Below are 26766 nucleotides of genomic sequence, written 5' to 3' on the forward strand. Positions count from 1 at the left end.
GCTGGGGCTCTTCAGTTTGGAGAGGAGAAGACTAAGGTGTGATCTCATTAATGTTTATAAATATGTAAGGGGTGAGTGCCAAGAGGATGGAGTCAGGCTCTTCTTGGTGATGTCCAGTGACAGGACAAGGGGTAATGGGTGGAAATTGAGGCATAGGAAGTTCCATGGAAATGAGGAAGAATTTTGTCACTGTGAGGGTGACAGAACACTGGAACAGGCTGCCCAGGGGGATCATGGAGTCTCCCCCTCCCCCTGGATGCATTCCTGTGTGATCTGCTATAGGTGATCCTGCTCTGGCAGGCGGGGTTGGACTGGCTGATCTATCAAGGTCCCTTCCAGACCCTAATATTCTGTGTTTATCTTAGGTAAGAAACCTAAATTACTTTTAAGCAGAAACTTTTACAAAGCAATTTCAAACCCCATGTCTCTTCCCAGGTGTGTGGGATAGGTAGGCACTTTGAATTCTAAACCATCTGTGAAGAATTTGGCAAACAATAGTCCCAGGAAAATTGTTAAATTGATAATGTGTCCTCATCTCTCTCTTGCTCTCTCCTAGCTTCTTTCTGCTTAAAACATCTGGGAGTGGACTGTGATAAGTCTTTTTAATTCACTTCCTCACCAAAGTCCCTTAAGACTTATCTTTAATATATAATAGTACAGTTTGACAGCTGAGTCTCAGTGGCAATGCTGCCTTTAGAGCAGTCCAATCCCTTTGGTAATGCCAACAAAATAGGAAGTAGAGGGCGTCCAATCTGATTTAGATTACTATGCAGCCTGAGAGCAAGTTGTGCTGGTACACCATGACATAGGACAGAAAGGCTATGCTGCTTATTGTGTCATTAGTGCTAAGAAACTATGCAGTGCTTTCCCAAGAAGATGTGGTTTATTTGCAACTGTTTGCTTTAATAACTTTTCTTGCCCCTGAAGTGCTGCTACAATTGATTAACATATGTAGTGATGCAAATAAAGCAATTGATCCAAAACTGTTTGGAAAATAGTTACTAATGCAGATCAGTTCCCAAGTTTGGATTGCTACAAACACTTAAAATTGTGGAAGGTGAGTAGGGGAGTAGACAGGAACCAATTGAGCTGTACTGAAAAGGGAAAAAGTCATGAATGGTAAGGAATGCTAGTTTGTCCAGGTATCTTAGGAGGAAACAGTGATGTTAATGCTGATCCTCTGAGCTTCTCATGGGAAAGTAGTGCTGGATTATTTTGAACAAGTGTGAACCATAGTTTATTCCACTCATTTTAATCACTCCCCTTATTGGGCATACATTAAAAATGCATCAGTCCATATTTATAAATACCACTTTAAAACAGTTTTTATGGATATTTCATATAACTATTCAGTTGCTTCAGGGGCAAAAATTACATCCTTTCCAGGATGCTAGTTAAGTAGCTAAGAAATGCTGAAGTAGCATGAGAATTTATGCTACTACTGCAGTTCCTGTCTTAAAATGACATTATAAAAACTGTTTTGAACTGCTGCATCTGCAGTGCAGCAAGGAAGGCAGGCTAGAGGTGAAAGGACAAAAAAAATATTATAGATAACAGTCTGGAAAAAAATGCAAATATATATGACCAAAGCTCTGGGAACTGAAGTGTAATCAACAGAAAATTGTTGAGCTGTGTATAGAATGGATCCTGAAAGATTTATCATAAGAGTTTGATTTATGTAGTATATGGGAAAATGTGTTAAGAAAATGTGTTAAGATATCTGTATGCTCAGAGGTAAGAAAATGCTATATTCCTGTTCTGCATCTGAAAAATACAGAAGGCTGAAGCTAGTGTTCAACTTCAGATTACTATTGGGCATCTCCACTTCTGTATGGGGAGAGCGTTTAGGGAGATCTGATCAGATTGATTGTATGAAGTTTTGTGTGCTGAGTGTCGTCTTTAAAGACTTAGAGTGGAGTTGCATTGTTGTGAATGCTGAACTTTTAAATATTTTGTCATCTGAGCCCTCTAATACGTATAAAAGAGCAAACAGTCTAGGAATCAGTTTAAACTATTAATGAATAGTTTTAAAAAATTAGTACCTATACCTGTTTCTTGTTTAAGTATCTGGAAAACCTTGTAGTAAAAGTAATATTAACTGAAAGTGTCATGGTCAAAATTGAAGTATTTATATCTAACCTTGAGGTTAGCTGACTTTTTATTCTTTGTGTTTGTGTATTTTTATTTCCCTCATTTTTGGTCTCAGTGTTAATAACACTTTCTTTAACAGTGAGCTACCTTTTATGAAATAAGAAATGAATGAGATGGATGAAACATCTAGAAGAATCCTAGAGCCATACCAGTATTTACTGCAACTACCAGGCAAGTTTCTTTATATTGTGTTGTTTTTAAGTATCAAAATCATTTTTATAGCAACTTTTGTCTCAGGAGGTATAAGCCAAGAAGTTTATTTATTCTTGATTTGTAAATTTTAAGATAAATTAAAAGTAACACTTTTCAGTATTTGTTCTTTTCTTCCTCTTGTAGAACCACCCTCTTTGAGATTGTTACAGTAACTTTTCCCTCTGTTGCTCTGTAAGTCGTATTTCAGTTACTCTGCTCTCCATTCAGGGTAACTGACTTGCTATTTTTTAAAACTGAGAAGGGCAAGCACTGAAGGTTTGATCCCATTGTTTTAAGGCTTGCGTTTGTCTGCTTGCTGCACTGGTTTCAGTGGGTTGTGATTTTGTTTTTTAGAGAGCCTATTCATTTTGTGTAATTTCTCCTCTCTGGTATGTAGAGTCAGACACCCTCATATCAGCCTGTCCTTGTGTGGTACCAGGTTACTAGCAACTTATTCAGCTGAAATTTTCAGTTTTGAACAGTATCTATTTTAGTAGAATTCAGGAGGCTGTCTGATAAAGAACTATTCTATGGATATACATCTGGCTAAACAGATGGTTTGCTGTGGCTTTTAGTTGTATTCTTACAGTGTAAGGAAGACAGTACAAGCTATCAAAGCAACTAACTTTGTAAAAATAGTGGCAGAACTACTTGTCATTGCCTTCATGTCATTTGCATGATTGCCTTCTGTCCAGCTTATTGCATACTGGTGGAGTTAAAGAACATACAAAATACTGTAGCTATTGAGGAAAATATTTCTAATTAAAATTGTATCTGACTGGGGTAAAAGACTTCTAGACAAGTAGTTGAATCACAGGCATAGTACCAAGTGACTCTTGCACATCTGCGATAAGCCCTGTATATCAGCAAGATGGGTTGTAGTTCATTAGACCTGTGTAAAATGAATATCACCATTAATCTCTACAAATATCCAAGATATTTGTCTTGTCTACATTGGTGAATTTATTTGACTTGACAGCACTACTTGAGTTGAAAAATAAGAGGAAAGAATTTGTCAGTAAAACGGCTTTTTAATGTCAGAATGCTTGTTTCCTGTTTCCTCACAGTATGTTCTGTTTGGGTATATTGAACTGGGTGGTGGTTTTGCTAGAGAACTAACTTAAAATTAAGTCAACAGTTTTCCAGAGAGCTTTCTAAAACCTGGTCCTGAAGAAACTTACTTTCCTCCAAAGGCATCTTTAAGAGTACTCTTAGGTTGGTTATATTATCTCCGATACTGAAATATAATGAGGTGTTAATGCACCAAACAACCTTTTGCTGCAGAGATCAGCTTCAGTGCAGGTAAGACTGTGTTGGTCAAGGGGATGTGAAGCCAAAGGAGCTGTTGAAAAGCTGGGAAAAGCAGCTTGACTGTGCCGGAGCTGGCAGCTTGTGGGCTGACTCCTGAGCTAGAGTGGGCAGAACCACCGCCTCCGGGGTAAATCCAAACGAGGCATTAACAGACCAAACAACCCTTTGCTGTGGAGATCAGCACCACCCATTGCTGATCGGGTGATAAGAGGCCTCTGGGCCCACACAGCACAGGGCAAGCAAACAGTGATTGTGTGTGCCCCAGGGTTGCTGTAGCTATTCGCAGCAGGGTGCTGAGCCTCTGCCAGTGCACAAAGTCGGTTCACTTGCCAGAGTGACCAGCTCCTGTGTGGGAAGTCTGTACTGGGGAGGGTGATATCACAGCCAAAAAGATTAGAATAAACCTTTATTAGAATAAACCAAACCAGGTTGGAAGAGACCTTCAAGATCATCGTGTCCAACCCATCAACCAATCCAACCCACCCAAACAGCTAACCCATGGCACCATCGTCAAAGGGATTATTTTGAGCCAGCTTGGTAGTTGGCACGGGCAGGTGTGTGGGCAGGACATGAGGTGCTGCATTTTACTGAAGGAGTGATGGTGGCTACTTGGAAGAGGAATGCTGTGCTCCCAGAATCCCCCAAAATGGATATTGGTATCCAGGCCACAGGCTGTGAGGGATGCCACAGCCTTTCACTGACAACAGGGGGCAGCAGTGACTATGGTTGTGTGTGGTGTGAGCAGGTTGACCTGCTCGGTGGGTGGCACAGCTCCAGGATGAAGTGATGGAGTTCAGGGAAGAGGTGAGTAGGTGAGAAGGAAATTGATTACTTCCACAGACTGATCACTACAAAAACAGAATGGGAGTTAACTCTTAGTGGACCAGCAAGTCTCCCTGCTTTCTTGCAGAAACTCGCGTGTGGAGAGTCAATGGGAACAGGTCTCTGCCCAACAAAACAATACAAATGGAGCAAGCCTATTCCTTTAAGAAGTGCACTGCCTACAGTGCCCTTGCAGAACAGGAATGGGGCTCTGCAGGAGGAACTAGTTGTGAGCAAGGATGAGAGCTCACAAAGGCCAGAAGTGTCACCAAGGCTGACTTGGCTCAGGCCGGCAATGAAAACTGACCCTGAAAAGGAAAATGACAAGTCATTGTTGTATGTGACTCCTTGCTGAGGGGAGCAGAGGGCCTGATATGCAGACCAAACCCACTTCATGGAGAGGTATGTTGTCTCCCTGGTGCCAGGTTAGAGGATGTTGTAGGTAAAATTCCCACCCTTCTGAGTCCTTCAGACTATTAACCACTTCTGGTCTTTCAGGTGGGTAGTGATGATGCAGCAATGAGAGGCTCACAATCAATTAACAGACTTCATGGCCTTGGGACAACTGGTAAAGGGATCAGGACCTCAGGTTGTGGTGTTCTCCATCCCCCTCACATCAGTGATGGATAAGGGAAGAGCCATAGGAAGAGCCAACAGGTCAGTTCATGGCTCTGGGACTGGTGTTGTTGACAGGTGCTTGGATTTTACAATCACAGCTTGGTATACAGGGCTTCAGAGCTGTGAGCAACTAATGGGGTGTATTTGTCCCAGAGGGGGGAAGAGGATTCTGGGGCACGAGTTAGCAGAGCTCATTGATAGGGCTTTAAACTAGATTCAAAGGGGAAGGGGTTAATAATCTCATGCTGGTCTGAGACAAATAGTGGGGTGACTCACCAGAGGCAAAGGGATGGAGTGCTAGTAAGGACTCTTAACTTGTTGCCCTCAGGCAAGTCAGGGACAATCCACCAAGACACCCCAAGGGAATCAAGGGGGATTCACACAAGAGGACATGACCAGCCCAGCTGAAGTGCCACCATGTGAATGCATGCAGCTTGGGCAACAAACAGGATGAATTAAGGGCCACTGTGTTGCTGGAATGCCATGACCTAGTGGCTATTACTGAAACTTGGTGCGTTAATTCCCATGACTGGAATGTAGGGATAGACAAACACAAACTCTTTAGGAAGGGCAGGCAGGGTAGGAGAGGAGGAGATGTTGCCCTCTACATCAGTTGTAATCAGTGGAGCTCCACCTAGGGAAGGATGATGAGCTGGTTGGGAGTGCATGGGTTAAGATTAAAGGGAAGACAGGGGAAGGTGATGTTACAGTGGGGGTCTGCTACAGGTCACCTGACCAGCAGAACCAAGCAGGTGAGGCCCTCCATAGGCAGATAGAAGTGGGTTTGTGTACACAAGTCCTGATCCTTGTGGGGGATTTCAGTCACCCTCACCCTAACATCTGCTGGAAGGACAACACTGCAAGGCACTATCCATCCAGGATGTTCCTGGAATGCACAGATGACAACTTCCTCCTCCAAATGGTGGAGGAACCAACAAGAAAAGGTGCTATGCTGGATCTTGTTCTCACTAACAGGGAAGGGCTGCTCAGGGATAACCTTGGCTGCAGTAACCATGAAGCAATAGAATTTAAGATCCTCAGGGCAACTAGGAGGATGTACCCCAAGCTTATGACCCTGGACTTTAGGCATGCAGACTTTGATCACTTCAGGGATATGCTGGCCAAGGTCTAGTGGGACAAAGCCTTAGAGGGAAGAGGGGCCCAGGACAGCTGGTCCATATTCAAGGATCACCTTCTCTGTGCCCAGGAGCAAAGTATACTGACAAAGAGGAAGGCAGGAAAGAATGCTAGGAAACCTGCCTGGATGGCTAAGTTGCTCCTGGACACACTGTCACACAAAGAAACTCTACAAAGAGTGGAAGAAAGGACAGCTAGAATAGGGGGCATATAAGGAAGCTGCCTGAGCAACAAGAGACCTGGTTAGAAAAGCTAAAGCTCGGTTAGAATTAAATCTAGCTAGAAAGATCAAGGGGAACAGCAAATACTTCTGTAGGTATATTAATAGTAAAAATAAGTCTAGGGAAGGTGTGGGCCCCCTCAGAAAGGAAACAGGTGAGCTGCTGATGAATGACATGGAGAAGGCTGAGGTTCTGAATTACTTCTTTACCTCAGTCTTTCTGTCAAGGGCTCCAGCCACACTGCCAGAGTAATGGAAGATAATAGGACTAGGGGAAACAGAGCAAAACTAGAAGTGGGTAGATTCAGATTGGATATTAGGAAGAAGCTTTTCACCATGAGGGTGGTGGGACACTGGAACAGGTTGCCCAGGGAGGTGGTAGAAGCCCCATACGTGGAAGATTTTAAGGCCAAGCTGGATAGGGCTCTGAACAACCTTATCTAGTGTGTGGTGTCCCTGCCCATGGCAGGGGAGTTGGAACTAGATGATCTTTGAGGTCCCTTCCAACCCTGACAACTCTATGATTTTATATTGTAACACCTCCTCATCTTTAGCTGCTAATTATTTATAAGCTATTCTAGGTACCAGGTGGGGGAAGGGGATGAAGCTCAGCTTTCTAGTAGGAAATATACACCAGACAAAGTGCCCAAAAAAGCTTCCATAGGCAGAAGTGCTTGACTAATAGCTCTTCAGTTTGCTTTCATTTCAAATGATGCATCTAGGAGACAGAACTGACCTTCCCACCTTGACTCCTGTGGCTAAATTACTATACTTTTTGAGTGAGTTCAACCCAGATCACTATACTGATGGTTTACATAATGTTATACTTCCTGACAGTGCAAGCATTTTATATCCTAGCCTGCTAAAGTATTGTAAATCTGATTGTTCACTTTAACATGTTGATCTCTTCATATAGTTTACATTCTGGAAAAGCTGTGATACAAGGTGCACTTCCCTCTGTGCAGAAACACTGGTGTGATTCAAAAGAGAAGACCACTTTTAACCTAGGCAGGTAAAAATGGTGTGTCTGTAGAAAGGTTGTGCAAAGTAATAGGTGAAGCTGTGAGGGATCACAATCATATAGCTGGATGTTTACTGTTTTTGAAACACCGATTTTGCCCTGTGTCAGTGTAATAAAAATGTGTATTATATTTTTTTATAATTAATTTCATGGGCAGTGGTATCCTCAAACACTTATTTACAAAATATATTCACAGGTTCAATTATTTGGTAGTGGATTTTACACTCCACATATAAAGACAGTTACATGATTTAAGCACTAGTCAAATATTTCCAACACAGCAATTCAAATTAGAAATACAGGTGCTGTGATCTGTAGTTTTCCCACAAATATGATTGTGTGGCACATTGGCCAGGTACTCACTGCTTGCTCCTCTGTCTGGTATCTTCCTGGATGCTGTGGCTATAACTTGAGCAGTCCTTGGCTCAGAAAGGGCTGAGGGGCCTCTCTTGTGTGCTCCCTCGCTGGGCTGCAGTTTCTTCTGGGATTCAGTTCCCTTGGAGCTTTTCCCCTTTCTGCCTTGGTCCAGGTGCAAGGCCTGGGTGAAGTTTTTGATCTGCTAGAGCAGATTCTTTGGCTGCTACTCGGGCAGCATTTGGCTCTTTTTGCTGTCTGAGTGAGAACAAGGCAAGTTGCCTGACTTGACTGGTTTAAATACTGTCACAAGACAATTAATGCCCTTTGGTAACACAGAACCCTGATAACTGGACCTATGGTATAGGGCATATCCAAACATGGCCAGGGGCACACACAGTTCACAGCTGTGTTACAAAGTTAATCACACATGGTACATGTTTATCTGGACCCCAGGAAGTGTCCAGGTTTGCACATTCACAAGTGCTTACAGTGTTAATCACACACATTTACCTTGGCCATCTGGACCCCAGGAGCTGTCCAGGTTAGCACATTTGCAGGTGTTTAGCCCATTGTCTGGGTTAGGGCGTGTTTGGGGCTTTGACCCTTCAGGACAGTGGGTTATTCCAAGTACAGATCAGTAGGAGCCAATTACTTGTGTAAACGCTGGAATCGGTATGAGCACCATTGCTTAGTGAGGGGCAAAATATGTGTGTGCTAGCTGTTTAAGGTGTAGCCCAAATGAGATGCCTTAGCTGGTCTAACAGGCCCTTGCTGAAAGAGGCAGTTTCCTCTTTATGCTTCTGACAGTCTTCTGCTTCCTAGCTTGTGCCAGTTCACAGTTTGCTAACCAAATGATTAGGTAGTACCAATTGCCTAAACCGTTTAAAATTTTCCAGGTCCCTCTTCCCTTTTCTTGTCTCATTAGTGAGCTGGCACAGGGGTGGGGACAAGGAGCTGTTTCTGTGTTGGATCAGCTCAGGCTCTGAAGGACCTTTGCAAAAAGCTGGATCAGTGTCAAATCTCTACCCTTATAGCCCTACAATAGTCCAGTTGTTTATGTTTTAAATCTAGTTAAAAACCCAAACTCTCCAAATGGCTTAGTAATCTGTGAGAACTTGATTGAGTTTAGATACATATCAAACTTTATTTACACAAAGACATTGATAGCATTAAGGTTGTTTAGAACAAAAAGAGATGCTTGCTAATGTTGAATGTGGTGTAAGAATTTTTTTTATGACTGTTGAGTTGTTCAGTAGAAGAAGTTACTCTATTTCCCTTAAATTAAGTGGGACTTCTAATGGTAAAAATTTGGGGGTAATACTTAAAGTAAGCTACAGGTGTTTTTGCAGCACTAGGGAGAATATGGAGTTTTAGTTGCAGTAAAACAGATACAGTCAACAGCTTGCTGTTGAAAGAGGTAGATTCTGATCCCATTTGTGATGCTATCTTCTTTTTTATGTCCCTTTGGTATTGGCTGCAGTCTTACCATGGCTAACAATCAAGAGTGGCTTTTGTTTTTCATGTTTTTCTGCTGGATTGTTGAAACTGACCGGGTTGGCAAAGGAGGGCATGATCCCTACCACTGGCACAACTACACTTGAGAGAGATCAGAGGGATCAGTTTGGGCCAAATCCCTGAGGGAGGCTGCAGCTTTCCAAGTTCTGAGCTGGGGGCATCCACTGGGCCAGGAGATAATTATGTCCCTGCCCTGAAAAGGTGTGCAGTGATAGAGAATGTGTCACCAAGAAAAAAGCAGTGGAAGGGGGTCAGCAGGCTGCACAGCATCAGAAATAACAAAAAGCACAAGGTCTAAGAGTTTGAAAACTACAGTTACGTTGAAGGAGGGGCAGAAATTGTGCATCTCAGGTTGGGAAATGGGTACTCTCACAATGGTGAAGACTAGGAGTTGGTGGCTTCTGGCATAAGGAGAAAAAATTCTGGTACTTGAGAAGATGTGCTATTGCCAAATAGATTGAGTGCACTGGAAGAAGACAGGTGACTGACAACTCTGTATACAGCAAAGTATCAGACCAGCACCTAGTGGCAGCAGCCTTGGATAGTAGTGGGAAGGCTGACTCTTGCAGGGGACAAAGGCCCCCATCTGACTTTACCCTTAGGAAGGTTTCCTCCGGGGTAGTTCAGATCAAGGACTCTATGGAGGAACTGCCAAGTCGTGTTTCACCCTCAGATTACTTAAACTTGTGCCTCTTTTATTTGAACGTTCATGGATATAGCAAGGGAATGCTTGGAGCTTATCAAGCATGACTGTGGCTTTTGAAATGAGGGCCAAGGGTGTAGGAAGCCAGGTGGCTTTTCTCCATGATCTTCAAACCCCTCTCCCTCACTATCAAGAGGAACAAACAAATCCTGCCTGTTAGCAGCTAGTTAGTTGCATTTAAACTAGAACTTACAACAGAAGGGCATGTAAGGAAACGAGTAACTTGCAGACAGAAAGTGTAGGCGGATGTGTACAAGGGACACTTTGTAATCAACAGAACAGAGCTAGCTGAAGGCAGCTCATCCCAGGTGTATGCACTCAAACAAGGAAGTAAAAACAGAACAATGGGGGAAGCTCTTGCTTATTCTGGGGAATGTGCAGCACTGGCTGCCTCTTTGAAGAACCCCTGCACAAATGCATACATCATGGGAAATAAACAGGAGTTAAATGCCTACATGCAGTTGCACAGCTGTAGGTTGATGTGGGTACGTAATGTGGGATAGGTCACACAGCTGGGATGCTACAGTGGATGTATATGAAATGCCTAGGAAGGCAGTCGAGGATAGCAAGGCATGGGAGTTTTCTTTCATGAGAAGGAACAATTGAACTGCATGGAGCTCTGCCTTCAGTGATATGATTCCTGGATTAGGATTAGAGGCCACATCAACAGGGGGGACACTATAGTGTCTTTGCTACAGACCACCTGAACCTTCAGACAACCTGAAGATGCCTTCCTATTTACAGGCCCTGATCCTTATGAAACATTTCAGCTACCTCAGTGTCTGATAAAGAAGCAACACACCAGGGCACAGGCAATCCAGATTTCTGATATGCATTGATGACCACTTGCTAACACAGGTCATCAAGGATCTAGTGAAGAAAGGGCCTCACAGTAACAAAGAATTGATGAGAACATGAAGACTGGGAGCAATCTTGGCTATAGTGACCATAGGATGGTGGCATGTGGGGTCCTGAGAAGAAGGAACGAGGCAAAAATCAGGATCACAACTGAGCTAAACTCTATTTTGAAGAAGGGAGTTAAACTAGACAAATCTACAGTGATTTTTAATCCATCCCAAGTGCCCAGGTTTAGAAGTGTATATGCCTGCTCTCTTTGCTTGTCTTCCTGCAGTTCAGTTACACTGGTTGTAGTGTTTTTGTAGCTGGGGGCAGGAGAGGCCTTTTGGGGGAGTTTATCCATTTAGCTCTAATCCATCAGAGACAGAGCTAAACATGAATGTGTACAGTATAGGTGAGGTAATAGAGCAGTTACTTCCATAAGGGCAATGGTCCCTTACCCTGGCTTCCTGGCATCCTCTTGCTTACCATGGACTAACTTGTGGCAGACCCACTTCATAAGCTGACTTAGCTGGCAGAAAGCTAACTTAGCAAAAAAACCTGATGGTTTTCTGTTGGGTTAATGAGTTTAATTGTCTAATGAGGGCTAGGTTAATAGTCCCTCTGCTCTTTCCAATGCTATTCCAGCTCTTCTATGTATCCTTGCTATAAGTGGGTGCTGCTCTAAGGGTATAATGTGTAGTCAGTTGTGGCAGCAAGAATGAAGAAATACTAATCAGGAGTCTATACAGAGCTGGAGGTCTGTGTGCTTTGCTTTGTCTGGACCCTATCACAGGAACAACTATGTATATAGAGAGTAAGTCATGGGGGAAGGGGGTGTTTGTTTGTTTTGTTGGTTTGGGGGTTTTTGTTTGGTTGGTTTTGTGGGCTTGTTTTGTTTTATTTGTTTGTTGTTTTGGAGGTTTTTTCCTCTACAGAGACAGAAACATCTCATCTGTCTGGAGAGGTAGGAGAGATTGTCCTCAGTGCAACATCTTTAGTGTACCTTGATTTTATTCCCCACCCCACTCCCCCCAATGACAAGGGTTTTATGTTCTTGTCTGTAGAAGGAATGTCATCAGAGTGAATCTTTTACACTCTGATTTTTTTTTTTTTTCTCACCTTTTCCACCAGCATTACTAAGTAGAAAAGCTTTCCATAGTTGCTGTCTGATTTGGGTAATATTAGGATCTTAAGCAGATAAAACTGAATGTGCTTTGATACAAAGCTTGATGCAGTAATGTCTGTTATTATGGCTCTATACAGTAGACAGAGATCTAGCTTCCAAAATTAGAAGCTCTATATTCTTCAGTTTTACGATAACCTGCTTAGAATAATCAACAGAGCAGTGGCATGTGACAGTGAAGAAACTGGATAATTTACTCCTTTCAATTTTGTGCTCCTGGATTGTTGTCTTGTCTGGTTTGAGGAGAGGTGTGACAAGGAATGGAGGTTTCTGTATTTAGGTTTTTGGGACTAGTACTAGAGTGGCTTGGTCTTTTGCTGTCATAGCATGGCCATAGACATAAACCATGCATACAGAAAATTGCCACAGTATCACACAGAACAGGTAGGATTGACTTCAGAATGAGATAAATCAGCATTTATGTAGCAATGTTTCGAGGGGCTCACACAAGTAAATCTGCACCTATAAAAGCAAAGATGAATGCTATACTATAACTTAGTGGTTTTTCCTTGAACAATCAGTGTATAGACAGTCTTGCTACTCAAGGTAGACAAGTCTAACAATTCAAATGCTGTTTACTAAGGATCTGAGGTGGCTAAACTTATTGCTCATGTTAATGATCCATTTGCAGTGTGTGCTAGTAGTTGTGTTCCTCATGATTAAATAACACTTGTTACTGAACAGCATTCCATAAGCATATTTTCTAGGAAACATTCACAGAAACAGAATTAGCTGCCTAATGTAAAATAGGTGTGGATGAGTGTCATTTGCAAGTGAATAACAGCTGTAGATAATGTGAACTTCCTTAATGTGATATTATCACTCAGTAGTTTTCTTTATGGATGTACTGAAATATTTGCTAACATTTAACTGGCAAACCATACAGTTTGGCAGATGTTTTTAACAGTTATTATTAATATTTTTAAGCAAACCTTTCTCCTCAAGTTCATTACTTTAGAATAAAATACTGAACCTCTGATGCAAGGCATTTTGACCTTCCCTTATGCAGAAGTGTATTGGGATTGAGATCAGGGAACTAATCTGCCCAAAATCTGATTTAACCACGAGAGGAAAAGGGGAGTAGTCTGACTGAAATGTTTCAAATCCTTGGTATCTGCAGGAGATATTGTCAGAAGCAGATATGACTTGAATTAGTGGTGGTGCAAAGTTAATGTAAGAAGTTGTTAAACTCTTATGTACTACTCTAATTTTCTATTTAAATTTGAGCTCTGGTTATTTGTGTTAAAGTAGTAAGTTAGCAAATTATTGATTTAAAGAAAGAGGGTGTTTTAAAAACAATATGTAATCAGCTATGTAATTTCTTGTTGGAGAGTAAGCCTAATGTGGGGAGCTTAAAATACACATGCTGCAGTCTGAGAAACAAAAAAGAGTTCCTCCCTCCTGCAGAAAACTATTAGTGTTTAAACTGAGCAGAGGAAAAACTAGAGAACACAACCCAGTGACGGTATATGTCCAGGTAAAAGTACCTTTTCACACAGGACAAAGCCAGAGGATAAGGCTGTTGGGGGAAGGGCAAGAAGCATCTTTTTGTTACATCTCTTCTATTAAAAACAAGAAGGTGGTCCTGATCTGAAGCAATAGAAATCTTTGAGAATTGAGTCAAACTGAAGCCCTCTGAGCCAGGGGTGAAGGTTATCACTCTTGTTACAGAGCCCAAACCACAAAGCTATTGCTTACCCCTTTGGTAATGTAATTAGAACAGGAAAAATCTCCAGTCCTGTTTTTCATGGTATATCACTGCAAATGAATCTACCCATTTTTATTGTTCTGCATTTATTATTGCTGTGTGTGCTGGCCATATAGCAGTAGAGAAGCCTTAGGAAGAGATTCAAATATTGACAATTCTTCAGTGCTATGGGCAAGATGACATGATCAATGTGAGGACTGATATTGCAGAATCACTGAGTTGTGTCTCAGTAGATCTTGAGACAAGTAATATGGAGCCCCCTGTCTAGGTTGTGCTGCTTGAAGTTTATTTAAAACTTTTTCCAGAGGTCTGGTTGATGTGAGTTATATATGCAGAGCTATTTGGCTAAACCTATCCTGCAGTTATTCAAAGATCTTGCATGCAGCTGAGCTTCTCAAAGTTTGGAGCAACATTTCCTCTGTGGGTAGGCAGTGGTTTTATTTCATACTGGCCATCAGTAGATGCTGAATAAATATTTGTATGTGATTCCTAGCAATTTGATAAAGATGGCACCAATAATTTATAGGCACGTAGATTAACCACTATTAAAATTAACTCTGTCATGTAAAATATATCTGGAGTGAATAGTAATGGTAATGCTTATTTTAACACTATGCTTGGACTTTTAATCCTGTTTTTTATCCCTATGAAACAGTGACTACTTGGCTCCACCAAACTTCATTTAACCAAAGCAGAACGAATCCTGTTATTTACAGGTAGACTTCTCGGGTATAAGATAATGTCTGAGTACTGTTTAAGTTCTGTTCTGACCAGATTTTTGTTTAGATTTTTTAAATAAGTGTATCAAATGTCACTTTTCTTTTTTACAAATTGTTGGTAAGAGTGCTACAAGGAAAAAACCTACAAATTGCAATAAATAAAATACTCAGCAAACGCCCATATCTTCAACAATAATGAATCATAACTGAAAGTTCTGTTACTCATGTGCTTGGCAAACTAGGGCTTACTTTCAGAAGCAGCAAATTGATTAGTACAAGTTACCAACATACTCAGAATCATTTACTAATTAAATTGTCAAAACTAAATACAGTAACCTGTAAATATGTGCTTTGCATATTACTGTTCAACGTTTGGAACTGAAGCTGCTAACTGGTGAATGAATAAACAAGCTACACACTATGATGTATTTTGTGCTTGCAGGTGATCATTTTACTGGTCTCAGATCAGCTATAGCTGTTAAGATAAACTGTTGTCTCTAATTATTAACTTCATTATTGTTATAAATATCTGTAATATTTTTATTGTAGGTAAGCAAGTGAGAACCAAACTGTCACAGGCCTTTAATCACTGGCTGAATGTTCCAGAAGATAAAATACAGGTACTGGCTAATTAATTTTACAAGGCTATTCTCTTTATTCAGACTACTGGTAACAGGTGATTCTCTTACATAGCATAGCATGATCAGAAATGCTAAATGCACTAATTTTTCAGTATATTAAAGTAAACTCTTAAGAAAACAACGTTAATGCAAAGCTTTGACTGTGATGTAACACTAAAGAAATTACTGCCATGATTTCCAAGTCTTCTTTAGGGTGGCTGAAGTGACACTTAATAGTCCTGAAATAGCAAAATGGTATAAGTGATCTAAACAATGAAGGAAGAGGCTGCATTCATGATCTAGCAACTCTTGTATTTTCCAACCTGCCTACATAACTTCTTAGCCAGATTTATTCTGGCACATCTTGCCCTTTGTGCTCAGGTACATATCCAAATTAAATGTAGAACAATCTCTGTATTGTATGCATCAGTTTAGTCTAATATCATAGAACAGAATTCAAACTGGAAGAAGCACCTGGAATTTATCTAGGACAAATGCCTGCTTAAAGCAGGGCTTTCTTTATAGCTGCTTCAGGCTTCTGGGGACCTTGCTGAGTTTTGAAAAACTGAGCATGTAGATTCTGCAGCCTTTCAGGGCCTCTCTTCTCTTGCAGAACCTTTTCCATGATAACAAACTCATCCATTATGTCCAACTGATACTTCTTATGGTGCAGTCTGACAGTTGCCTCTTGCCCTTTTGCAGAGCACCTGTGACAGTGAGTCCACCTTCTCTTATGTGCTAAGTAAACTAAACCTGAAGTGTCTCTGTACAAACAGAAGTTACCAGTTCTACCTGTCACTTTTAAACTGATAACCATGTTACATGATAACCAAAGTTACATGAAATAGGTTAGCAAGAGAAATGTTTCAATAGACTTACCCAAGGAATTCATGGAATAGAGGTAAACTTTACTGATAATACTGAGAGTGACAGTAGCATAATGGACTCAAAGAACATGCTGGCAAGTATGCAGAGCTACTTTTGGTTAAATATCCTGTGCTCTGATTTAAAGTCAATGGGCAACAACATATCTTTACAGGTCAAAGCTGAACTCATTACAAACTGGTAGATGAGTAATTAGTGCTTAAGTAGGTTGCTCTTGCAGTCATCTCTTCTTGGACAAAATTAGATTTCTGGAGTTTGAGTTTTAATCTTTGGAGACAGTGGTCACTGAATGCTGGGTGGTTTCCTGCTTTAAAATGCTTGCAGCATAAATTCTTCTTTCCTTTTTTTTTTTTTTTTCTTCCCCAACACCCACCAAATAGGGCCATTCTAGGTACTTGCCACTACTTAATGGTGGCCATAGTATTTTTTTAGGAGTTGTTTTGATGAATGTTGACAGAGTGCAGTGTTTGTTGCTATCAAGTGTAATTGGTTCATTAGCTTTAAAACCATGTCTTAATCAGATGTGTTTTACAGTGAGTTTATAACAGTGTGCAGTTTTATGTGCTTACGTATCTGTTTAAGCAGGAGCTGAATACACCTGTTTCTTGTATAGCATCTGTGCAATAAAAACAGTATATAGTGTTAAAACTTAATTTCTTGAATTGATCTGCTTTGAATTGTTATGGTTCAATGTTATTGTTATGGTTCAAATGTAGTCAGCTACAAGATTGATGTTCTGAACAGTTTATTGCTTACCTCAGGTGGTGCATGATAATGGTTTACCCAATAGCAAGCAGTAAACCTGTAGGAAGCTTCCCAAAAGAAGTTGTAGCTGTTTTCTTTCTGCCAAGAATTTTCCAAATGATCTTTCAGAGAAAATAGTCTGTCCTTTAAGAGTTCAATACTGAAGATAACTACACAAAGTGTAGGGAAAGATGAATTCTCTCCACCTATCAAAACAGGGTTTGAGACAAATATGTTAATGGAAAGTACCTGATGATACGCTCAAGAACTGAATTTAGAAGGTCTCAGGTTGGTGAATCTAAACTTGTCGCAACATTATGTTGCTTTTCTTTTCCTCCATTCATGTTTCTAATAAAGTTAGTACGTAATTGCTAGACACTGGCATATTTTAGAACTGTAGCAATAGTGGAGAGGAGTGTGCAAGTGGAAACACTTCAGGGAATTAAGTTCACTTTGAATCTGAAAACGTGACACCAAAACAGACCATATGATCCAGGACATAGAGCAGACTGGCTAATGAAGAGAATCCTAAATCTGTGTTAATAGTAAAGGAAATTATCTAAAGGGGAACCTCAGTGATAAACAATGTCATTCTTTAAAACTTTATTAATTTAAAATAAGGTGTTTTTTTTTAAACTTCTTGTCATAGGTTATAATTGAAGTGACAGAAATGTTGCACAATGCAAGCCTGCTTGTGGACGACATTGAAGACAACTCAAAGCTACGCCGGGGCTTTCCAGTGGCACACAGTATCTATGGAATTCCATCTGTAATCAACTGTGCTAATTATGTGTATTTCCTTGGCTTGGAGAAGGTTTTAACCCTTGATCATCCAGACGCTGTTAAAGTTTTTACCCGCCAACTACTGGAACTCCATAAAGGTCAAGGCTTGGATATTTACTGGAGGGATACTTACACCTGTCCTACGGAAGCTGAATATAAAGCTATGGTATTGCAAAAGACAGGTGGTCTCTTTGGATTAGCTGTAGGCCTCATGCAGCTGTTTTCAAACTATAAAAAAGACTTAAAGCCACTTCTTAATACGCTTGGCCTCTTCTTCCAAATAAGAGATGACTATGCCAACTTGCACTCCAAAGAATATAGTGAAAACAAGAGTTTTTGTGAAGACTTAACTGAGGGCAAGTTCTCTTTCCCAACCATTCATGCAATTTGGTCGCGACCTGAAAGTACTCAGGTGCAAAACATTTTACGTCAAAGGACGGAGAACATAGATATAAAAAAGTACTGTGTACATTACCTTGAAAATCTGGGTTCCTTTGAGTACACTCGGAATACATTGAAAGAGCTTGAATCTGAAGCCTATAAACAAATTGAATCACTTGGGGGAAACCCTGAGCTTGTAGCACTAGTCGAACAGCTGAGCAAAATGTTCAAAGAAAATGAAAATTAAGTTTTACACCTGTGTTAACTTTTTTTTTTTGGTAGCCATGTTATGGAAATTACTGTTAAAAACAATGTCATAGAGCACTGAAAAATATACCCTGTTATCTATACAGTCTTAACTATAGCCTCTTACAGATGCTTTGTTAAAGCAGATGTACTCAAACTGAAACACGTATTGAATCTGAATGTGATCATCTTTGCAAGATTATCAGCATTATTTCAGGCCTAAACCTCCTATCTTTAAGCAGGCTGCTGTAGGTTTCTGTCTGAAAGTCTGTATTAAATTAAATCAGATTGATCTGAATGTATTATGCATTTTCAAACAATGCCCTAGTAAACCAAAATGTACAATCTAAAATAAGAAAAGAAGATACTTGCAACTGCAGTACACATAAAACTGTTGTGTGCTATATCTAAGTTAGGCTTGTGAAGATCAGATGGATCAGCTTACTAAGTTCTAAGTGAATATCCTATTGAGCTTCTGAGGATATTTTCAGAGTAATGCAAATGATGAAAGGTAGTATTTTATATGTGAGTAAAACTAACATTTAGTCTGAAATTGTAGCTTTATGAAGATTTCTAAGTACCTTAAAAATTCCATTGCATCAGCAAAGCATAAATTTGCTGCTAATTCCAGCTCTGCAATGAATAATTTTGATAGCCTGGTTTTAGATCTTTAAAGTATCAAATATTTTGTAGCCAGGTATTTAAATCTATGCATTAGAGCTCATTCATGTAACCATAAATAGCAATGTAGGAAAGTGCTAGTAGAAAGGAAATGAGATTCACACCAGGTAACTCTAGGACACGGTTAATCAGTACAGGTCTTTGCTCGTAATTGAAAGAGGTGTCTCTGGAAGTTGGTTCATAATTCATACTGCATTCCTGTTCTGAATTGGTACTGGAAGCATGTTACAGGTCTCTCCAAAGAGACAAGTTCTGCAACTTTTTTTGCTAAAATGAAGTGCAACATCTTGTTTCACAAGCTATAACATTGCTTCAATTTTGTTAATTGTCTAAGTAATGCTTTAAAATTATGCACTCAAGACACACTAATAAGTGATAAACCCTTCTGCTCATCTATATATAAATAGTAAGCAAAATGTAAGCAGAGATGTTTGGTTCTTCTTGGCAGCACTGGCTTTAATTTGATTTATATTCCCTAGTCTTCACAGACAAAAAACTTTGCTTTGGTATAGTGAGGAAACAGATCAAAGGCAGGGCTGGTACTATCAGCTCAAGCATATTCCCAAATAAATGGGCAGAGGTACTTGGCTTCTGACAGCTAAAGGATAGTTTTATGCAGGTCTTCATTCACTGTACCCAGAAAGCAGGGTGAGTCATGGTCTCAACCCAATGACAAAACTAACTGAAGGTTGCTGGAGTGTCTTCTGAGCAGCCTTTAAATTCTTCTGAAAATGATGAAGCATGAAAAAAAAAAAATCAGGATGGCTGCTTTCAGCCAGAGACATTACATCATTATGGATGATAGCTTATCTCTTTATCTGCATGCTGAGGAAGAATTTTTTTCTGCTCTTTGATTAGGCATTCAGTAATAGCCTTTCATCATTGAATGGACCTAGCCTCCAGGACTGAACAGCTTTAAGTTGGTGAGAGGTGTCTCTAATGTTAATGACAGTGAATTGTAATTCCTTTTTCATAACTTGCAATACTTACTAGTAGTAAGCATGTAAATCTTTTAGGAGAAAAGTGCAACACTTACTTTGTGCCATGTCTTGATAGTTTCTAAACACTGTTGCAGCTGACATTGAATAGGAGAGCACACTGGAAAAACTGTCATCATGAGGATAATCTCCTAGTCTTACTGCAAAGATATCCTTGTGCCTGTTAGGATATGGCAATGGATGTATACAGTGCCAAGTGTGCTTAGTGCCATTTCATGTCTGCTTAGTTGCTGGATGTAAAGGTTTGTGTAATCAAACTTCCCTAATGAGGTGGCTTTTCTTCTTTTTGTATGAAACTTTTCTACCATCTGAGACTTCTGCTCTGTCATCACTTTCTTTCTGGCAACCCACTTCAGTATTTATCCTAAAACTGTATCTTGTAGAACATCTCTCCATTAACTTAGGAGTAAGTACCCTGGAAGTTTTCCAGCTGCATACAAATTAGTAAGAAGGAAAGAGTACCCCAGGAAAAGAAAGCTGGACCAACAAGAAACCATACAGCTCTGTCTTACTGTTCTGCCTTCAAGGGTTTTGATACCAGTATTCAAAGCATACCCTGAAGGTATATCTTAAAAGCCTCAGTAGCAGAATTTTGTTGCTCTTCATTTTGGTTAGAATAAACTGAGGCCTGTAAGCAGTTTTCTTGATGCATTCAGGAGTTGGAAGAGGCTGGGATCTTCTCCCTTCGTTTTTTAAGCAGGTGGAACATCTCCAACTATCAAGCATCAGCAGTGATAAAGCTTCATAGTCAAGACAGATTTTATATTTGGTGCCATAAGATGAGACTGTACATCCTCATCAATATTCTTCAGTACTGGCTCTTGCACAAGTTCCTGCTGTTAAGCTATATTGAGAAAAATAGTTCTTCCAAGCAGCATGAGAGTTTTTGTCTGCAGAGTTAGTTTAGTTGTGCAAGTGTCCTTCTCTGTTGCTACACTTCCTACAACACAAGAAGAAGGGTTTTTTTCCTGATCTTTACAAGAGCTGCATTGCTGTGGAATTAATCTGAGTTGCAATATGTGGTGGTTTGGCCCTGGCTGGGCACCAGATGCCCACCAAAGCTGCTCTGTCCCTTCCCTTCTTAGATGAACAGGGGAGAGGGGAAATATAACCAAAGGCCCTTGAGTCAAGACATAAGTAATTTCTTGAGATGAAAAGCAAAATCACAATGCCATGCACAGACACAAGAGCAAACAAAGTTGTTACTCTCTACTTCCCATCAGCAGATGATGTTGAGTCACTCCCCAGGAAGCAGGGCTTCAATATGTGTAGCAGCTGCTCCAGAGGACAGCCGCCATCAACAGGTGTCCCCCCACTTTCTTCATTCACTTGGCTTTTTTTTTATCTGAGCTGACATCACATGGTATGGAATACCCCTTTGGTCAGTTTGGGTCAGCAGGCCCAGCTGTGTTCCCTCCCAAGATATTGTCCACCCCTCAGCATACTCTTGGGGTGGAGGAAATTGTTGCCTTGGTGCACAGTTAACTCCAGCTGAGTGAATACAAAGTAGAAATGCCCATGGGGAAATAAAATGAATGCTGATTTCAATGTCAGTCTCTTTGAGCCAGAACTGTTTTCCTTATTATCTTCCTACCATTGCTAGTAAGTTATACTTTGATCAGGTTACCAGTGCACTTCTTGGGGATTTAGCTCTTGCAGTGCCAATAAAGAGAAATGCAAATGCTCATCAATCTCCAGTATTTTCCCCCTACCTCAATCTTGTTTCAGGTTGTGTGCTTGCTTGGATGTAAATCAATGCTACCACCTGGATGGCCAGTGTCTAGATGGGACATTTGTCTCTCCTTCTTAAAAGGTTGATGTTAATTCTATCAATTACAGTGAAAAATTTATCTCAGGACCTTCCCAGGCAGATAGCTTGTCTTTCCACCTCTCTGTTTGGCTGTTCAGATACCCATTAAGAACAACTTTATAAGTATTAGCCAATTGTTGACACATACACAAATTTTAGTAGCCATGAGAAAGTAGCTATTGATATTTCTTTATGCTTTCAACTTTGTAGTTCACTTTGATAATTATTTAATATCTAAATGCCTGTTTGTGTTGTGGAAAATTCCAATATTAATGGCTTCTTTCCCCACTTAGTGCTAAAGTGTTGACATGGCATGAAAACATGGGATTTGTGGTGTTTAGGAGTGTGAGGTTTGGGGTTTGTGTTTGGCTGGGTTTGGTTTATGTTGGGGGTTTTTTTCATCATCTTGTAAAACTAATTTTAATTCTTAACATGTCTTTACCACTGAATTGCACAACACTTTTATCCATGTGAAGAGCTACACAGACATCTGTTGCACTTGGTTCCATCTTAATCCTACCATTTTAAGTTTCAGGTTTGATATTTACAGTGTTCTTTGTATTATTTGCTCAATACTTTCACTGTAATTCTTTTCTTAGCTACATTTCTATTCTGCTACTCATACCATAGCATACGCAATACCATCAAGTTATTACTTGATCCTGGACAAACAAAATAGTCTGTGTCTGCCTTTGAAATGTTAGATCTTGGCTCATCATATGTCTTCACAAAAGTAAACCAAGATTTTCTGCCATCTTGAGATGCCTGAAGCCCTTTTTGCCAAGAACCTAAAGGCTGTAACATTTTTTATATTGCCATAATTTCCTTTTCTCCCATATAGCATGAGCTTCTTTCCCTCTCCTACCTTTTGCCTTGGTGGTAATGATCATTAAGCTTTTTTTGTGAAAGAACTTACTAGCCCTAGAGGAGGGAAGTTAATTTTTGTTTGGGTTAATGATGCCTGATGCATGTCAAAGCTGGCAGGTGTACAGATGCCAGAACAGAGACAGGGAAAGGATTTGAGAGAATAAGAAAAACCAGTATAGGGTCCTGTGGCTGCCTCCTGTAATTTTACAGAATCTCAATGTGATGGGGGTTGAATCTCTGGAGACCCTCTAGTCCAATCCCCCTGCTAAAGTGGGGTCACTCACAGCAGGTTGCCCAGGACCACAATGTCCTCGAGGGTTTGGAATCTCTCCAGAGAAGGAGACTCTCTGGGCAGCCTGCTCCAGCTCTCTATCCCCCTCAAAGAAGTTTCTCCTCATATTCAGATCATAGAGTCAACAAGTCATAGAATTACTAAGGTTGAAAAAGATCTTTAAGATCATGTAACCTAACTACCCTGACCACTAAACTATATCCTGAAGCACCACACCTGCATTCTTCATTTCTCAGCATCTCCTTCACTTTATTAAGCTAATGACTGTGATTAGTTTTCCTGAGCTTTCCAAATAGAACGTAAGAGATATTAAAGTTAAGAATTATTTATTCTGATATAATCTGCTATGTGACTTCTTGACTAGATTGTTACCTCACATGAACATCTTTTCTGAATAACTTTTATCATAGCTGGGCACCAGTGTTCACCTTTTCTGCAGGGTTGGTTGGTTTGTTTGGGGCTTTTTTTTATTACTTTAGAAATCACCTTTGTGAGGTGTGGTTAGGAATAACCATCATTCATTCATTAATTTTCATTCAAGCATATTATATGCAAAATTTGTAATAAGTATACAGGTTACAGCACTTGAATCCTAATAGCACTCCTCACTTGTGTGCCCTATGTAACAAAGAAATTCTCACTTAAGTCACTGAAAAGGCATTTACTACATGTTTCAGTTTCCTAGAACATAGAGAACTATGAGAGATAGCCTAAGAAGGCCTAACATAACATTTCCAGGGAGAGCACTGCAAAACCTGATATGAATCTGTGGGGAGGACTAATTCTGATGTGAAGGGAAATCACAGATAATTTTCTCCTTTTGCACTCCATGTCAGGAAGCAGTTGGGTCTTTTCTTGATCAACAGTAGATTCTTTTCACTCTCCTCGTAATGTTTCAGGTACTATTTCTGGACAAGAGGGTATAAGTTATTCACTCTGTAAAGCAATTACTGAAGTCTGCAAGAAAGCAAAAAATGTCAAATATACATTTTTTTTGTTATGCTGTTTTAAAATACACAAAACTTGGCCTGTTCCTTGCTGTAATGTAGTAGATGTTATTCACAACAAAAGGCATAACAACTTTTCACTGACTGAAGTTATGAAAATTAGGCTGATATCAAGGCCAGGGGTGGGGGGAGGAAAACTGCCACAAAAACAACAGATGTGGTTGCAAGGGGAAAAAAAACCAAAACACACAACGTTCTTTAAAAACAGCATTTCAGATAATTGCAAAGTTGAAATATCAAGCAAAATCCTTTTTTGTTTGTTTGGCTTTAACTGAAGATCCTATTGCTACTTAGGCTCTCTTCTTTATGGGGGTGGGACTGGGTCCAGGTTGAAGTAAAAATTATATGGAGGAATATATTACTGCCATTCATAGAAATGTAAAAACTGTGATGATTTTTTATTTTTATTTATTTCACACCAACCAAAATTAATATTCAATAAATTCTGAAGTTAAATCATTTTCACTTAGGTGCCTATAAAATGCAGAAGTTGCAATTCCAGGTAGCAAAGTAAAATTGTTACATGGGCCCAGTTGTTCCACTGGCATTGGGACTGTCCTGTTTCTTCTCAGGTACATTGGATGAAGTATAGCTATTTGTTGATCATGGTGGTAGAAACAGAAGAAACAAGAAGTGCAAAGAAACAGAAAGAATGAACAGTGAGTTACACTATTCTCAGCATTTTAGGAATACTAAATACATAAATTTAACAACATGTATGTAGATTGTGAAAATGGCTGAATTACCTATCAAACATGCTGCTGGAGTCAGAAAAAAAGCAAAAAGTATTTTCTTGTTTTCAACACCTTTCCTGACATGCAGTCTGACAAACTGTGTGCTCTCAGGTTTGTACTCAGGGGTAGCAAATGAGCCAGAAAAGGAGAGGAGGAGGGCTTACTGCCATTGTTTCTACTGTCACACTTGTACCATGTGGTGGTGAGAGAAAGTTCAGTTCTCCCACACACACAAAGAAACCATGGCTAACTCAGTCAGAGAAACAGAAATGAGATAAGCTATATTTACAAGCAGGATAAAATGCAGATTAATAGATACACAATATACAGTATTTTCAATATGTACAGAAATAAACAGCAAAGAATGTAATACAGAAAAAACTTTCCCTCCTCCAGCCAGGAGGGGTCCCCCCCAAATGTACCCCCCTTCTCCCCCTACCTCCCTTTTTTCCCAAAAAGGGTTAGAGAGAGAGAAAAGGTAATTATTAAGGAGGAAATTCTGTTAGCTCAAAGCGTATGCAAGAATTAGTTTATCTGTTAGTTCAGTTAATTCAAGGTCAACTCCATCCTGCACAGCTGTTGCTCAGAGAAAGAGACAGACTGAAAAAAGACAGACAGAACTGACTTGAGATCCAAACTGAACTAAAGCTTAAAGTTGCATTCTACCAATCTACTAATGAAAATCGTTTAGAATATCTTGTTTTCATTATTTCACCAAAACATTCAGCCAGAGTGTTCCAGCAACTGTCCCTTTCTTAAAGGCACAGCCTAAAACGGTCACAACCACTATCTATATAGCTTCAGCTTTGTCCAAAATTGTAACATTGTTCCAAGGGTGCCCTCTGTGGGGCATGAATGGGCTCAGGACCCAGACAAGAAGTCAAGGCTGCCACAGATGAGGAAGAAGGACTAAGATGTCTACTTTTGCATTAGGTATTAGTTGGTCTAACATGTTACCTTTGGCAAAGGAAGGCTGTGAGGTAAAGGTAGAGAGATTTTTGCTGGAATGCACCTTTTGGGGAGCAGCTGCTTTATGCCAGATGGCAAAGCACACGCTCAAAACCTGCAAGACTTTATCTATTATCCAGATTACTATGACTGGAATACACTAGAGTTACCAAATACCTGTACTATATTTCTGTAATCAGTATCACACAATCAGAGCAAAGACTACTTTACTTATTTGCTGCCTGCCAAAAGAGTGTACAGAATTATGTGATAGAAACAAAGGCACAGCACTGAAATAGCTTTTTGATTACTTACTATTGTGCTTCTTTCAGTCTTTGTGGTCTCACAATTCAAATACTGAATTAAGTTGTCATGAGACTTAGAAATACGAAGCACTTAAGAGATGAATGAATGTGGAAAATGTCAGCTAGGATACTTTGCTTTTTATAACCACGTAACTGAGAAAGCTATTGGATTTTGTATGTCACTATGACAATAAAGAGCTCTAAATTGTTCCCCAGCAACTGCTACTTAAAGCATGTAGGCAAGTCTTTTCGGGTTTTGCTGCTGATCTACACATGTTGGATGCTTTTTTTTTTTCTCTTTTTTTTTTTTTTTTTTTTTTTTTTTTTTTTTGGTGGGAGCTGTATTCTCTAATTGCTGTAGCTCTTCTCTTAATCCTTTTCCCGTTAGTCGTTTGTTTTATCTCGATTAGTGTATGTTGAAATAAACGCAGCCACAAATACAGCAGTACCAAATATTGAGGTAATGCAGGTCTGTTCTGTGTTGCTTGCTTATGTACACCCAAGCGCCACACGTTCCCCTGCTCAGGCGCTGCACCAGGGGAGCTCACTGCCACTTGCTGAGATGCCCACGTTCTCCTCAGGAGGGTGCCCAAGCCTTTCAATGTGGTCTTCCTGCCTTTAAAGGTTCAACACACAACTTGCATTCAGGAAGGAAAAAAGCGTATTGCTCGCTTGCTTCTAAACGTACTAAGCAGGTCGGATGTCACTGACCTTAACTGAATTAAACAAACCGGTGGCTTCATCCCAGGGACCCAGCCAGCGTAGTCGGACAAGATCAGCTCCTGTGAACCCCAGCTGCTCGATGCGTTGGTTGCCTTTAATTATTGACCAGCCGCGTGCTGATTCAGTTCTAACATTGTCCTGCTGGGTGTCACACGGACAGTCATACGCTTGCCTGCCACTGAAACACAGCGGCGGCACTTTCCAGGAGGAGCTTTTCTGCCTCCTTACACGCCTACGCCTGCGCC

The 26766-nt window shown here is 40.3% G+C and overlaps 1 protein-coding gene across 9 annotated transcripts in view; it reads left to right on the forward strand.

The window, feature by feature from the left end:
* Positions 1-26251, forward strand: part of GGPS1 (geranylgeranyl diphosphate synthase 1) — a 29022-nt gene extending 2771 nt beyond the window's left edge. For 4 of the 9 annotated variants that reach the window (XM_068154789.1, XM_068154798.1, XM_068154817.1 and 1 more), the window contains exons 2-4: positions 2231-2322; positions 15047-15117; positions 17396-26251. In XM_068154789.1, the coding sequence (XP_068010890.1) occupies positions 2256-2322; positions 15047-15117; positions 17396-18157 (900 nt within the window). In that variant the 5' untranslated portion in view covers positions 2231-2255 and the 3' untranslated portion in view covers positions 18158-26251. The other 5 variants (XM_068154829.1, XM_068154838.1, XM_068154824.1 and 2 more) reach the window with 5 other exon arrangements.
* Positions 26252-26766: the final 515 nt, after the last annotated feature.

The sequence above is a fragment of the Melanerpes formicivorus genome, unplaced genomic scaffold (genome assembly GCF_026170545.1).
Source record: "Melanerpes formicivorus ecotype bairdi unplaced genomic scaffold, bMelFor1.0.p_v2 SCAF_2, whole genome shotgun sequence".
Taxonomy (NCBI): domain Eukaryota; kingdom Metazoa; phylum Chordata; class Aves; order Piciformes; family Picidae; genus Melanerpes; species Melanerpes formicivorus.